The sequence below is a fragment of the Taudactylus pleione genome, unplaced genomic scaffold, assembly GCF_031769625.1.
Source record: "Taudactylus pleione unplaced genomic scaffold, aTauple2 ptg000218l, whole genome shotgun sequence".
In the NCBI taxonomy this organism is placed as follows: Eukaryota; Metazoa; Chordata; class Amphibia; order Anura; family Myobatrachidae; genus Taudactylus; species Taudactylus pleione.
The window spans coordinates 6,986,271-7,001,614 of record NW_028284620.1 but is presented as its reverse complement, the minus strand read 5'-3'; the positions used below and the strand labels follow the sequence as shown (position 1 = coordinate 7,001,614).

The window sequence follows — 15,344 nt, the reverse complement described above, 5'->3', positions numbered from 1 at the left end:
TGCCAAGGTGTATTTTTTTAAAAATATATTAGAGGTCATAACAGAGTAGTTAAAAATTTAGCAATGTTAATATGCTTGCCTTAAAGTCTAAAATGCTCACATCAGTTGCATTTTCTTTATAGTCTATAGCAGAGGTTCCCACACGCGGTCCTCAAGACCCCCTACCAGTTCAGGTTTTAGAGATATCCATGGTTGAGCACAGGTGGTTAAATCAGATTGACTGAGGTACTAATTAAGTCACCTGTGGTCAACATGGATATCCTTAAAATCTGGACTGTTAGGGTGCCTTGAGGACCGTGTTTGGGAACCTCTGGTCTATAAATGCACTGGCTGTGTAACTTTACTATTTAAATTTTAAAAGAGGAGAAACACAACTGTGTCATTAGTTATTTGGTTTGGTTATAATGGTTGTTATAATTTGGTTGTAGTGGTTGTTTACCATTACCAGTCTCAGATGCACTCAGACTGTATGGCTCATAGGGCAATTCTATCATTCATATAGTAATTATGACCAATTAGTTATCTCCATTTGCTGTAGGTCAATATTAAACATTGAATTTTATATTTTTAATATATCCTACTTATAAAGTAACATAGATGTACTAAGCCTCGGAGAGTGATAAAGTGAGTGGAGATAAAGTACCAACCAATCAGCTCCTAACTATCATTTTTCAAACAGTCTAAAGTGAGTTAGGAGCTGATTGGTTGGTACTTTATCTCTCACCACGGCTTAGTACATCTCCCTCTGAGTCTTTACTACTTTTCTTTAAGGTTCAATACTCCCTGTAAATAAACCAAAAGTAAAAATAAGAAAAGTGAAATAAAGGTGACACTTTCAGAACACCAAATATAACAAAAAAATTTAAATTTATACAAAGATAAAATTTGGCTTTACCAGCACAGAAAGTCACAGCTCTTACAGATTGAGCACATGGTATAAAATACACAATATATTGAAGAGTTATTAACATGACTGAAATATGATAACTATTGCTATAGGCTATTAGTGTAACAGTGTTAGACTATGTATAGATATATAGGTCACTAAATAAAGGTCAGTTACCTCCTCAGCACTGCAGAATGTTATTGGCCAATGTGTGTATATATATATATATATATATATATATATATACACACATATACACATATACACACACACATATATCTTACTTTACTCAAAACAACTATGTTATCGTTACTTTACAAATGCAGTCTAAATAATACTACCTACTGTACAAGGTCATATTAAGAATACTATAGTAGCACAACACAGTATGACAGTGTGAATAAAATGTTACCCTTTGCTACAAAACACTAAAATCAGAGGAATCAATTGCAGTCTATTGCCAAGGGATAGTTACACAACTTCCTGGAAGGTTTATAATAGTTTAAAGGTTCTAAAAGTGTGCTGTTTGCCTTCACATAGTGGAGGTAGCCATATTGTGGGCTGGACTATATCCATAAAACTGTAGTCTATGAATACACTTCCTGCATCCCTAGTGCCTGTTAGCACTGTAGGAACAGAACTGCACACACAGGCCGATAGTGGGCTTCATTTAACCGCATTTACTAACATGTCCGCTGATGACCCTTTGTGATAGGTTCATTATGACAACTGCAATGTTTTGAGGCCATATACATAGTAATATCTGGTAAACTGCATATGTGGTCAGTATAATGTTCATTTAATAATAACATGCAACACATGGCACAAATGTACGGTAAGCCATAACAACCAATAAAATAATAGCTTTGATAAGTCTATGTCAGGTCAGACTTATGAGAAGAGTATTGGTTCTATAGGATATAACACATTGTTCTATTTTCAGTAAGATACTACATATTACTATCTGTTAACATCTCACAGCACTTTCATATAGATAATGAATTCCACAACCATCCACTATAGACAAATACTGCTAAATCCCTCTAAGCAGCTAATTATGTGGGCCGATACAGGACAGTCTTATATCGCTCGTAGATTTGCCCACAGGGTACTTAAAAGGCACAATAGAAATATTTAAATAATATGTATAAAAGCTTCTTATATGTACTGTGTCCAGACAGATGTACTTAGTAATTCAGCTCAAAGAACAAAATACAAAAGGTTTCCTAACACAATGTTAAATTGCACTTTGACAGTTCTGGGCCTATGGGAAACTCTCCTGAGAAATGTCTGCTGACTTTACCATCGCAGACTAGTTATCAAGATAATTAAAAAAAATATAAGCTACATTTCAAAAATATAAGCTAAATTCTATATTTCAGGGGCTTCAGGAATGTGGCCTACTGCCCATTAACAAAAAAAAGCTAACAAAATATTTTCTTTCCTATTTGAGGCTCTGGTCGGCCATACATTTTACCCTATATTTAATCACAGACAAGCAGTTGCAGAGTAAGACATTATAGATACAAAATAAAGCAGTTTAGCAGCAAAACCTCAAAACAACTCTCACTTTTGTTTAGGAGACATGGAAAATCTAGTTAAAAGTAGGTTGTTTTTAGGAGAACACATAGATCCAAAGAACAGAGCTCTGTCCTAGTATGATCTGTGGAAATCCCGGCACTTCTCGCAGCACTGATCAGCTAACATCTTCTCAGGGAGTTGCCTATCACTAGCATTCACTTGTCCTTTCACGCAAAATAAAGTGATCGCTTTCTTTAGCATTTTCCTCCTCATTTTGTTTTCCTGATGTTTTCTCATCAACCCCACTGTTGTCAGAGTCCTCCTCCTCATCTTCCTCTTCTTCTTTAGGTGTTTTAGGTTTCCCTTCAAGGCTATTTCTTATGCCATAAGCAAAGTAAATCAGCATACCTAGAAAACAAGAGTGACATATAAAAAAAAGTTATATTAAAAAAGACAAAGCTCTAAAATATCAGAGTACATACACTAAGGGCCTATTTCACAGACGGACGCGGAGTTGATGTTCCCGCAGTTAAGCTATTTTTTACTACTGCGCATGCGCAAAAAGTCCGGGAATCCCTTACTGCACATGCGCGATCCCAATTGCCATATGCCGTCCACACTTGCGTACAGCATGGCTAACACTTGAGAAGTGGTTTGTGATCCCTGGATGTATCCGGGTGGAGACTGGGATTGCAGAAAGGGGCCATTTCATGACGTGATAGGGGAGTGTCACAGGCGTGTCAGAGAATGCTGCTGTGTTCCCAAACGCACATCCAATGCTTCAGAGGCCATGTTTAGTTGGATTAGAGGAGAGTAGCTAGAGTAGATCTAAGGCTACCACAAATGTCGATGGTGTGACCAATGTTGCTTCAATGTTGGAGTGTTTATAATTTCTACAGCAATTGCAACTGAAAGTGAGTGTCTCAACGTTGGTACACTCCGACAGAGCGTCTGTATTACCAACTACCTCTGAATCAGGCCCTAAGTACTGTATTTATTAGTGCAAAATTATATATACATGGACTGATTTGCTCGCAAGTTATCCGCAGATGAGACTGCATTGCCTGCTCGTAAATAAATGCAGATCATAGCTTGTGTCCAGCGTCACCAGCACCTCTGTGGCCACGCCATTTCTATTCATCTCCGTCATTATTGTCAGCGCATATTTGCATAAGCCCTATACCTGGTGCGGGAGATCCGTCTGAAATCAGACACGTCTGCCTACACTCAACTGTGACCAGTCCGCAATTGTGCCCACGGCAAGTACTCAGAAAACGTAGTCTACGAGGAAATGCCCAGTTGCTATCCAGTTACACCCACTCAGTCGCAACAGGAAATGCAGCCGAGATACAAGTGACCCTGAATCGCCCTGTAGTTGCTCAAAGTTGCGTATGCTCAGTTACTAAATCTGTCAACTTAATGGACGTGCCTACAACTCTGAATGCACCCCGTAGTCAGGAAAATTGCTATGACAAACATTAATAAGTGTTAGTTTTTTTAAGATAAAAAATGTCTACAATTCCATATATATTATGATGCAGTCTTAGTGGATGGAAGACTGGATCAGCTTTATATTGCTGTCCACTAAATGCTGCCATATCACAGATGTCGCTCATCTCTTTCAAGTCATGGACTTTGTTTTACTATGCAAAGTGCCCTATTACAATAGCAACGTCCATATATGTTAATGTGTTTTCCACTCCCTAATGAATACTGCAATTTTGGAAATAGATTCATTTTTCTGGAAAAAAATTATTGAATCTAGTTAGTATCATCAAATGGAAATAATTCTAATGATTACAGCAAGATTCTGAATCCTCCTCTGACTTACCGAGAGCCATCCAAACACTAAATCTTATCCAGGTGTCACCGCTTAGCTGCACCATTAAGTAAACATTTACCAGGACACTAAAAACTGGCAGAAACGGTAGGAATGGAACCTATAGAAAAGGAATAAAACAGGATTACACTCTTTATATAATTGTGCAAAGGAACGGAAATAACAAAATGCATCTAAACATGTCAGTGTACAATGTATATCCTTCCACTGTGTAACTACATGTATCCAGTTCACAGAATTAATGTTTTCTGCATCCCCCATTCCCGAGAGTTATACTGGCTCCAGTCCATTTGGGCACCAGATCATTTGTGCTCTAAGCTAGTATGCCCGTACACCTGATCTTCAGATAACTTGGGATCCCTTTGATTTGGCAACATGTTATTGTTTGGGTTCCAAATCAATTGGTCATCAGGCCATTTTAGCACTAGGTCACATGGTCATTAAATCATTTTAAAGTAAGAATCAGACATTAGAGTCCAGTTTATATTAGTGAGTTGGTTCAGGGACAGGGCCAGTACTGAGATTTAGGCTTGGAAACAAAATTAATTTGGTCCACCTACTGTATTAGTGGGCCAAAATCAATTCTAGATCTCTCCCCACCTAAGTGCCATGGCAAAAACAATAAACGCCCTAACCTAGTGCCGGAGATGGCTGACACATGCACAATCTTAGCTGAACCCAAGTGATGCTTACCATAAAGGCAACTTTATGCTGGTTCTGAGGCTGTCTCCAGATAATTGACACAATGAAGATGATGAGCACGATGAACACTGTGAGAAGGGCAATACTCCAGGCTTCCAGATTATTTATTGCTGGGATAGCATATGTTGTTAGAATGCTTAGGGCACAAATAACTATTGCTGTAAAACAGGGGAGAAATATTATTATCATATTTTTTTTGTAAACAAATTTTCTTTATTGAAGCATGGCTACACAATACGATAAAACCAAATTTGATGTATATAACAAAAGTAGCATATAAGACACAAAAAGTATCAATATGATATAAAAACAAATGACAACATGAAATCAACAATATTCACGTATTGCTAAATACAAAAAATAACTAGTAGACTCGGACTTGCGTATCACAGCCAACCTGGGCTGAAGTTGTATCAATAGCTATTGGGGGGTCCTGGGAGTAGAGGCGCGTTTCGTGCCACATTGTACCTTGGAAACATTTCCAAAGTTGTTCCCTAAGTAATGGGGAGAGAGTGTCAATATAGCTCTCCCATGTGTCAGAGAAGCGTTCCGTTAACTTTTCTTTTTTCAGCGAATCTTCCAGCCAATCCATCCTAAGAACGTAGAATAATTTATCTAAAAAAAGTGGGAATGGTGGGATGCTGGACTGTATCCACACCAGAAGGATACATTTCTTGGCCACCGCAGATATCACTAACAATTTCCGTACCGTACCCCCTGAGCTACTCTTACCCTCCCAAGGCAACATACCAAATATGGCCCATTCAGGTGGTGGATAATTAAACGAAATTCGAGTAACATAACTCCATATTTGAATCCAGAATCGGCGTATCACCAGGCATGTCCAAAGACATTGCAACAGGACCACCACCAAAGACTCACACTTGGGACAGGAGTGATCCTCTGCTAGTCTTATCAAATATATCTTCGATAAGATGAAAGGTACGTCCTTTGGAAGACATTGAGGAAGAGTTCGACATATGACGCTGCATTTGCAGGAATCATTCTTATTGAATTAGCTAACATTCGCAACATAGTCTGAGCAGTCAAGGATGGGAATTGGTCTCTCTACTGAGCAAGTCCAGTAGTTATGTCATAATGTAGCAGGGTGTGTAAGAAATAGTAATTAATAGATATGTCTTTATAAGTAGGGTTTATTAATTATTATTAATATTATTAGAAAGAAGGCTTCTTACCCAGCAGTCCTACTAAGCGGCTGACGGCAGAGGCAGACTGTTCTGTAGGCAGGCTGGCAGGATGCAGGAGAGAATGGAAACGAAATCTCTGTTCCTGTAGGATAATGATTTGTGACTCATTCATCATCGATTCTCTCTCTGATGCAGACAGCATTTCCTTAGCAGGAGCACATTTAGGTTGCTCATAACCTAAGCCAGGCTGGTACCTATATAGAAATTCATATATTTTAACTGAACGTAATAATGGTTGTTCTAAAACTATGTATATGTTTACAGTTTTAAGAAATAAAACAAGAAGATTTATTATTATAGAAACTAATGAAGTACGGTCTGCCAAACATTTTTTTTTATCAGCCTCCAACAAAATATTTTAACTACTGTATAACCTGGCAACAATAGCTATATCTTATGCAACCTTCTAGAATCTACACTTACGGCTGAAGGGGAATAACTGTGTGGTAATGGGGTGTTCGTACATAGGCAAAGTTTGATGAGGGCTTGTGGATGGAATTGCTATGCAGGAGTTGTGTATAGGCATAATTACAACTGTTTTCAGATGGATCTTTTACATCTAGCATGACAGCTATGAAGCCAAGAGTATGTATAGGGGCGGTCTGGACATATAGATGTGTACACATATGGGTGAATATTTGCCTTTAAATTCTTTACGGCAGACTTGCGGCTAACTGCGTCTCCTTAAGATCTGAGATGCATTTTATACATTGTAATATTTTCCAAGAATCTTAGTAGTTCTAATTCATCTAGCGACTGTGTGCCAGAAGTCCAAATCCTGACTTACACACCCAGTGCAGTTAATGTAAGACACGGACAGATGTTGTTTACTCTAAGAACTAGGCAACTAGTTTAGCAAACTTTTTTTTATAGGATATACAGTAGTTACAATTTATTAACTACTGCAGTCTAACTGATGAAAATAAAATATAATACAGTTAAAGAATAAATAAATAATTATGACATTTGATAATAATGAAATATAAAGAAGTATTGGTGCCCAATTAAAGGCAAATGTCAAAATATTATTTATTACATTTTTAAATTAAATGAAATATTCAATATAGCTTAAGAGTTAGTATTTTATTATTCAGGTATTACCTATAGATAAAATCAGGCAATGATGTACTTATTTAGCTGCTGCTGTTATTATGGGAGGCAATCTACTCAGCTCTAGGTAGCCATTATATCAAAACCAGGGATTCCCAAATGCAAAGGTAGGGAGAGACTTAATAGAATTACTTATCTTACAACTTGTATACATGCTCACTGAAAAACAACGCTAATTAAAGCATAGACAAAACCTTCTACAATTCATACTTAAAGAAAAAAAAAATAGCTAGAAGCATATTCCCAAAGCTTCCCATTGTAATGTAGATGTTGATATAGGTGTCAGTGGTGTGTGGTGAAGGTTAGTCCACATAATGAACAACTTAACCAGGTTTTGGTTTTATTAGGCAGACAGAAGAGGTTGCAGAATAACACAGGGTTAATACTGGTATGCAGTAGGTACACAACACAGGCTTACAACAGGTACAACACACCTAAACAGGAACATATTGCTATAGACCAATGGGGTCTGGTACTGTCTCCTGCATACATCAGTGCACTGAGTCACTGAGAGGTCCAGAGCACCACTGTGTAGAGTGTCACAGTAGTGTGTGGACACACAGTACTTAGCTCCCAGATGTAAGGCCCTGATTACCTGCAATTACCGCTGTTGTGACCACTGCTGTGTTACCACTGTGTACCACCGCTGCATTGCCGCAGTTGCTGTTACCTATAAACCCAGTATCCTGGTTAAGGACATCTGTGTGGTTTAACATCCACTTTCACATCCACTGTCAACCTAATGGGGCCACCACAAGGTTCCACCAACAGGTCATATCAATACATATGTGGTTAATGTAGGCAGTGTAACGTAGGCCACACCTATACACATCCTCTTCTATGGAAGACGGAGAAGAGAAGACGCGTGAACAAGGTAAGCATGCGCAGTATCTCATTTCAGCTGGCTGGGTCGGAGGTCGAGTTGTGACATCAGCGTACCTCCATGCATACTCTACATGGAGTTCTGGAGGCTCAGAGGAGACAGCAAGGAGTTCTCTCCTCCAACACATAGTAACGAGTGTTCTATTAGAACTCTATTGTATTTTACAGAGCGTTAATGTGCCAGAACTCCACTCATTCAGAGCCGTTCGCTATTTGCGGTCGTTCGTTTAAAAACAAGGGGTGGCTATTCAAATGATCCGTACGCACATTGTAGTCTGTTCACACCTCTAAGTCTGAACAAGCGAGCAAAACATACGCTCGTTTATTTGTTAAAAACGCCCCCTGGCCGCTCGCATCCTACGTCATGTCCGCTATTTATTAGATTAATCGAGTACATCGACCAGCGTATGAACTGCTCGCTATTCTTGTGGTTGGTGTTTGCTACCACAAATTTGCGAGCAGTTCTGGCTATAAAATAACCCAGTGACGTGAACAATGACGCTGCTGTTTTAAATATACACACCCATAAAACGCCCGTTTTGACCTTTAAGCATGCCTGCGTTCGGATCTCCACTCCCCATTTTCAAGCACCTTCCCCTGTTACCACCCACATACGCCTCATTCTGTCATTCAAAATAGCAGGCACTCGCTATATTGCGTACCAACGATTTTTGGCCGCAATGACTGGTTCGCGCATGCGTACTAAAAACCGTACGCATGCGCAGATGTGCAAACATCGCTCGGAACGAGCGTACTGCCGCTAACGAGCGGCTCTGAATGAGGGCCTTAGTTATTCTGGACTATTAGGGGGCAATTAGATTCAGATCGATTTGCTGCTAAACATCACTGCAATGTCTGGCTGTCTACATTACCCTTTAATACAGTATAACATTTCCACTAATATCCTGCGCACCTCTATGGGGTGTGAGGAAAATAAATGTAAATATTAGTTGCAGAGTGCTTTCTGGCAGCTGCACACCTGAATTAAATTGACTGTATGAAAGTGCAAATCTCAGTTTCTAACTGACTTCTCTTTGTTATATGCAGAATATACCAAATCAGAAAGATAAACATCGATATCAGAGCAGACACTTATTTGTTATATTGCCATGGAAAGAATTGGCCTAAATTAAATCACCTGCAATGTATAAAAGCACTGGGGTCACTGATCTCATTATTTCCACTGTGATCAGCCAAGTGAGTTCTACCTTTAATATAAACATTATGATTTTTAGATCCAGGCCCCCAGTGCCTGATCAACCAATAGGCTAATCAGGCTGCAGTCTAAGGTGTAGGGATATGGGGGGAGCTTTTGGGAGATTGGCTAGTATGATTTCTAAATTATACAAAACAATGATGTAGGGTAGTCACTTGAATGCTCTTTATACTGTATGGCAGTCCCTGGGATGCTCACTGTATTGCATATGTGCCTAAAATGCCTGACATCGGTGTGACTCTGAATGTACTCAATAGCGGTGGCAGGAGAAAGGGTATGGGATGCTTAGAGCAGCTGGCATCCTTAACTAGGCCCTGCAGGCACATCAGTAATAAACTGGTCCAAATCCCCAACCAAAATACGGTAGAGTTCATAAAACGTATATTTTTTTCATCAGGACAAAAAAAATGCTGCTTATTTCTAAATGCAGAAACAAATTAAAGATGGATACATTTATTTAATAAAAGTGAAATTCATAAACCGCCCCTCTTCAGTGTCTGAAGCCCTGATAGTTATGATTCCCAAGGCTGGTGAGGCTCGCCTTTATCAGAAATCCTGTTACCCAATCTGTTTGCAGGCTACAGATGATAAAGCCATGGCAATTAGACACAACCAGGTTAAAAGTCCACAAAGCAGCAAAATTACTGTGAAATCATACTCTAAATAAAATTTAGCAAAAGAAAATAATCACTGAGCTCTGTCAAATCAGATTGATACGTTCCATCTTAGAGATCACTATGAAGGTTCCCAGAGAAGGTCCCCACTAGATACATTAGTTTGCGGATATCCCTTTAAAATGTCAACAATTGCCAGGTGCTGTAATTCAGTTTATGACAAATCATTATACCTGAATCAAACAACCAAAATGCAGCTGCCAGGCTATTAACCAACCAGCCCCGTTCCAGCCACATAACACCCATTCTCTAGTCCCCTTCACGCCTGTAAGATGAAGAATCTATTTCAAGATTGACTTAATGACTGTCGAAGACCTACAGAACCAGGACCCAAGGTACCTGAAGCAGCTTCTGATTCCTTACTGTGATCTATAGATGAAGGACTATTAGCAGTACCTAGAATCTCCCTGAATTCATCTGGGGGTCAAGCTTTTAACTTTGTGGCTCCTACTCTATGGAACTCACTTCCCCGTACAGTTTGAGAGGCTTCCATTCTAGAATTTTTCAAAAACAGACTCAAGACTCGCCACTAATTTCCCTTCACTAATGTCTTTCTTTGCTGTTAATTTTATTTTCTATTTTGTGTTTTAAATGCAAATGTAAAGCACTTTGAGTCCTACTAAGTGAAAAGTGCTATATAAATAAAATTATGATGATGATGATTATTATTATTATTATATAGCAGCTCCAATTCCTGACACTGAATATAACGTGTGTACCTGTTCTACTGAAAACGTACAGAAGTAAAATCCAAAACATCATTTCGTTTCCCTAAAAGGCGTGCATATGCATTTCATATAGAGTTAGAGAAGATGCTGTATGGACAAGTTGAAATATCCATCTGAAAAGAAAGGATGCTGGAATAACGCACTTTGCTGTACAGGAGATAGGAGCATTGGCAAGCTGCAGTTAGAATAGTATGCACTGTACCGGAGGATGAGAACACATGCTGCCACCAGGGAATAGGCCAGGAGCGTTCCAATGGACATCATGTCTACCAGAGCTTTCAGGTCAAACAGAAACGCCATTATAGCTACAAGGAAAACAAATGAAAATTCATTAATATGATCAAATTAAAAACTAAAAACGGACTCCAATCATTAAAATATATTTCGTGTAGCATTTATGAAGTTGCAACAAAATATACAACCAGAACAAAAAAAAGTATTGTTTCCCTTTTGTGATGCCATAACCTGGCTTAGCGCAGCAGCATCGCACCTATATGTATGAAGAATATGAATTAGCAAATCATGATGGCGGCTACTGTAAGGGGGGAAAACGTAGCGGTTATGAATGAATTTGGGCAGTCCTTGCTTAAGGCTTCACTAATCTAGTATAAGGCAATAGCCATAACGGGATGTAGTTATGAGACCGGCGGCCGTGAAGCTGCCAGTCTCAATACCGACAGGGAAATCCTGACGCTGGAACGCCAACACGAATGAGGTAAGTCTGGGGTGCCATTAGCATTAGCCGTGGTGGATGGGAGGGTTAGGTTTAGGGAGCGTAGCGGAGTTAGGTTTTGGTGGTGGAGGATAGGGTTAGGCACCCCTAGGAGGGAGGGTTAGACACCACTGGGGGTGGGGGGATAGGCACTAAGCGGGGAGGGTTAGGTTTAGGCACGAGGGGGTGGAGGGTTAGATTTAGGCACTAAAGGGGAGGGCAGGGTGCGGGTTGGGGAGGGTTGAGCTACAAGAAGGGAGGGTTAGGGGAGGGAAGGGGGGAGAGGAAGTATACTTACCCAACCCCTGTCGGGGAACCAACCATCGGGATGCCACTGTCAGTATTCTGCCAGGAGGCATCATGACAGCCGGAATTACATACCCATTCCGCCAGAGCCACAGGGGTCTCTCCTTGCAGCCATTTTTTATGGATTGCAGCCCCGCTAAAAACCTTAGTGGCTGTGACCGGTAGGACCAATTTTGAAGTACCCTGTGAATGGTTCTCAAGTCCTGTGAACATGCCAACCGCCCTCACTCCAATTCTGCAGATATAGCCGCTGTCGCACACATACTATAGGCATGCCACATATCATTTAATCAGAATAAACTGCCTGCGCGTCCTATTCACATCACTTTGTGAATAAGAGGCATTTTAAGAGAAAAGGTAACACGAAAAGATGCTCAGCGATGTATTGCAATAAGAATAATATTGGAGGAGTGGTAGGAGAATGTACGCCCAGATTCTTAATTTTTATGATATTTTTCACAGAAAGGTGTATTGTTAGTTTTGGATATCATTATAGCTAGAAAGGGAGTAGCTGTGTATGTTGGTTGGGACAGCCACTGAGAAGGCCATTTCCGTTCTGGCCTATTATCTGCTTTCAGCTATCAGGCCTTATACACTTTGGGTTCAATTTACTAAGATGTGTTTATGGTCGATTTGGAGTTTTTCTGTGACATCCCTGTGATTTTGCAAATTGGAGATTTAGCCCATATTGGCGCAGGTTAAACATGACTTAACGCACCAAGTCGGCCCAGAGCACCATTGGACCAAACATCATATCATTAATACTGACTTGCATACAAATCACAGATTTACTAAGAATAGGGTTGTCAACACTAAAATCTCAGCACAAAATAAATAGACCTGCCTGTGAGCTGGGTGTTTGAATGAAAGACTGCCCACAGATGGGTGTGATCCCATATGATTTAATAGCATATAATTTCATTATATTTAATATTTGTTTGTGGTTATTTTAGCTGCTATTCAAAATAGTTTTTGAATATAGGATGCCCTCTAGTGTGCTATTATTTCTATGTGTGCGACAATACTTATTTACCAGGGATTTAGAAATATTAATTCCACATAAGCAAAATCTATTGAATAGGGAATGACAAGTGTTTTTCATAGACACATTGGGGCTGATTCTAATGGTGCTTACGCACGGGTACGATCAGTCAGCGATAACGATATCGCTGACTGATCGTCCTGCACCTTCCCGGTGTGCTGGATGATCGTTATCGTTCATCCAACATACCACCAACCCAACAACGATGGGCCAGCGACCAGTGATCAACGATAGCGGGTCCCTATGTAACCTGGTCGATATCGACCAGGTTGGCCTGCATGCACGGGCGATGGTCGATATCGTTATCGTCTATACGTGCCCTCGCATCGCTGGTCATTGGGCAGCAAAAAATGAACTATCTAAATGATAATGATATGGTCGATATCGTTATCGTTCATATCGTGCACTTTTATCGTACAGTGTGTACACACCATTAGTTGGATGGTTCTCAGTGCACAGATGCAAATATACTGAAGAAATATACTTGTGCGTTTATAGAAATAAAAACCCCTACAATCATGGTGAAACGCTCTTTGCTGTTACCAGAATATCTATTCCCAGTCTCAGATTATTATGCAGGGTGCTGTGAGCTAATTGTGACTGACAATATCAAAATTTAAGATGATCGGCATTTTAGAGCAATCATTTATCATCACCAAAATTCAAACTTGCAGCTCCTGACACCCATTTCCTATATTCTCTTTCCTCTCCAGGGTGCCAACAACTGCTTGTCCTCCAATTATTGACACCATGCAAAATAACTGGCTATGATCCCTGCTGATAGGTAGAGATAGGCACCAGGTACTGGGCACTTTTGTCATTTGCTGGATATTTCATTATGCAGTGGTGAGATCTCAAATTAATTTGCAAAATAAAAGGTGGAATTTTGGCTCATAGCGATAGTCAGTTATAATAACCTTATAACATGGTGGATGTCACGTGTGGCCGTCATGCACCTAGCATAGTTGAAATTCTGTAAACATCATGGAGGAGATGTACTAAGCCTTGGAGAGAGATAAAGTACCAACCAATTGTTATGAATTAAGGTAGTGTCCAAGCGTATAGTTCCACAACCGCCTTGAGGGCAGGTATACCATTGCTTCATGCGGCCGTGTAGCAGCTTAAACAGCTGAAAAGTTTTAGTGACTGAAGCCTGTGAGCTTGTAGGATGTGGTGTGGCATTTGAGCCGTACAGCAGCCTTGAGGGCTTGAAGTGCCTTGGCTGACTGTGGCCTGTAGGCCAGTAAAATGAGATTCAGCCTTTGGGCCGGTAGCAGCCTTGAGGGCTGGAAATGCCTTGGCTGGCTGTGGCCTGTGGTCCAGTAAGATGAGATGTGGCCTTTGGGCCAGTAGCAGCCTCTGGGCTGAGTAGCAGCCTTGAGGGCTGGAAACCTTGGTTTGATGTGGCCTTTGGGCTGAATTACGTCTCTGGGCTGAGTAGCAGCCTTTGGGCTGTTTAGTTGCCTATGGGCAGTATAGCAGCCTTGAGGGCTGATAAACTTGGCCAGATGACGCTGAGATGCACTGAATGCCACCGTGATGACACCAGCGGCAGTACACAAGATTGCGTACACAGGACACCGAGGTGCGCTAAGTGTCGCCGTGATGACACTAGCAGCAGTACACAAGATTGCGTACACAGGACACTGAGGTGCGCGCTAAGTGCCGCCGGGATGACACCAGTGGCAGTACACTAGATTACGTACACAGGACGCTGAGGTGCACTAAGTACCGCCGAGATGACACTAGCGGCAGTACACACAATCCCTTACACTGATGTGAGACCTGTGCTGCCAGGTTGACACAAGCCGCAGGACGCTGAGTAGCGCACTCTGGACTCTGACCATGCCGCCAAGATGACACGAACGGTGGTAATATAAATGCGGACCCGTGCCGCATAGAGGACACAAACGGCAGGAACAACAAAGCAGACAGGTTACTGGGAACTCAACTGGATGCAGGAGAAGACGCCAGAACCGGAAACACAAGAAACGCTATCACCAGCATCGGAGCAGCGTTCACACAAGGAAGAAATAGATGCAGGAGCCAATCCAGATCAATCCCGGCATGATGGACAGGAGGTAGGAGTTTCAGTGAATACTTGCACAGTGTTTGTCTCGCCCTGCATACGCAGTGTGGCGGCTTGTGACACCAATCAGCTCCTGTCAGTTTATACTGGCTGTGTTTGAAAAATGACAGTTGGAAGCTGATTGGTACTTTGAAGTCTATGTACTAAGCCTTGGAGAGAGATAAAGTGAACGGATATAAAGTACCAACCAATCAGCTCCTAACTGGTTTGTTTGTTTTTTAAACAAAGCCTGTAAAGTGACAGTTAGGCGCTAATTGCTTGGTACTGTATCTCCGTCCACTTTATCTCTCTCTAAGACTTAGTACATGGATCCCTGAATCTCTCTCCAAGACTTAGTACATGACCCCCAGGTTTCCTATGCCCTATTTCTGTTTTCTTCTCGAAACCACTATGCTAACTTTATTTAAAGTTAAACATGTTCATAATGT

The 15,344-nt window shown here is 40.8% G+C and overlaps 1 protein-coding gene across 5 annotated transcripts in view; it reads right to left on the bottom strand.

The window, feature by feature from the left end:
* Window positions 1-848: 848 nt before the first annotated feature.
* SLC7A2 (solute carrier family 7 member 2) overlaps window positions 849-15,344 on the bottom strand; it is a 129,773-nt gene continuing 115,277 nt past the window's right edge. For all 5 annotated transcript variants that reach the window (XM_088478753.1, XM_088478754.1, XM_088478752.1 and 2 more), the window contains 5 exons: window positions 10,970-11,072; window positions 6,146-6,351; window positions 4,941-5,107; window positions 4,239-4,347; window positions 849-2,815 (listed from right to left, as the gene is read on the bottom strand). In XM_088478753.1, the coding sequence (XP_088334879.1) occupies window positions 2,616-2,815; window positions 4,239-4,347; window positions 4,941-5,107; window positions 6,146-6,351; window positions 10,970-11,072 (785 nt within the window). In that variant the 3' untranslated portion in view covers window positions 849-2,615. The remainder of the gene's footprint in view (window positions 2,816-4,238; window positions 4,348-4,940; window positions 5,108-6,145; window positions 6,352-10,969; window positions 11,073-15,344) is intronic.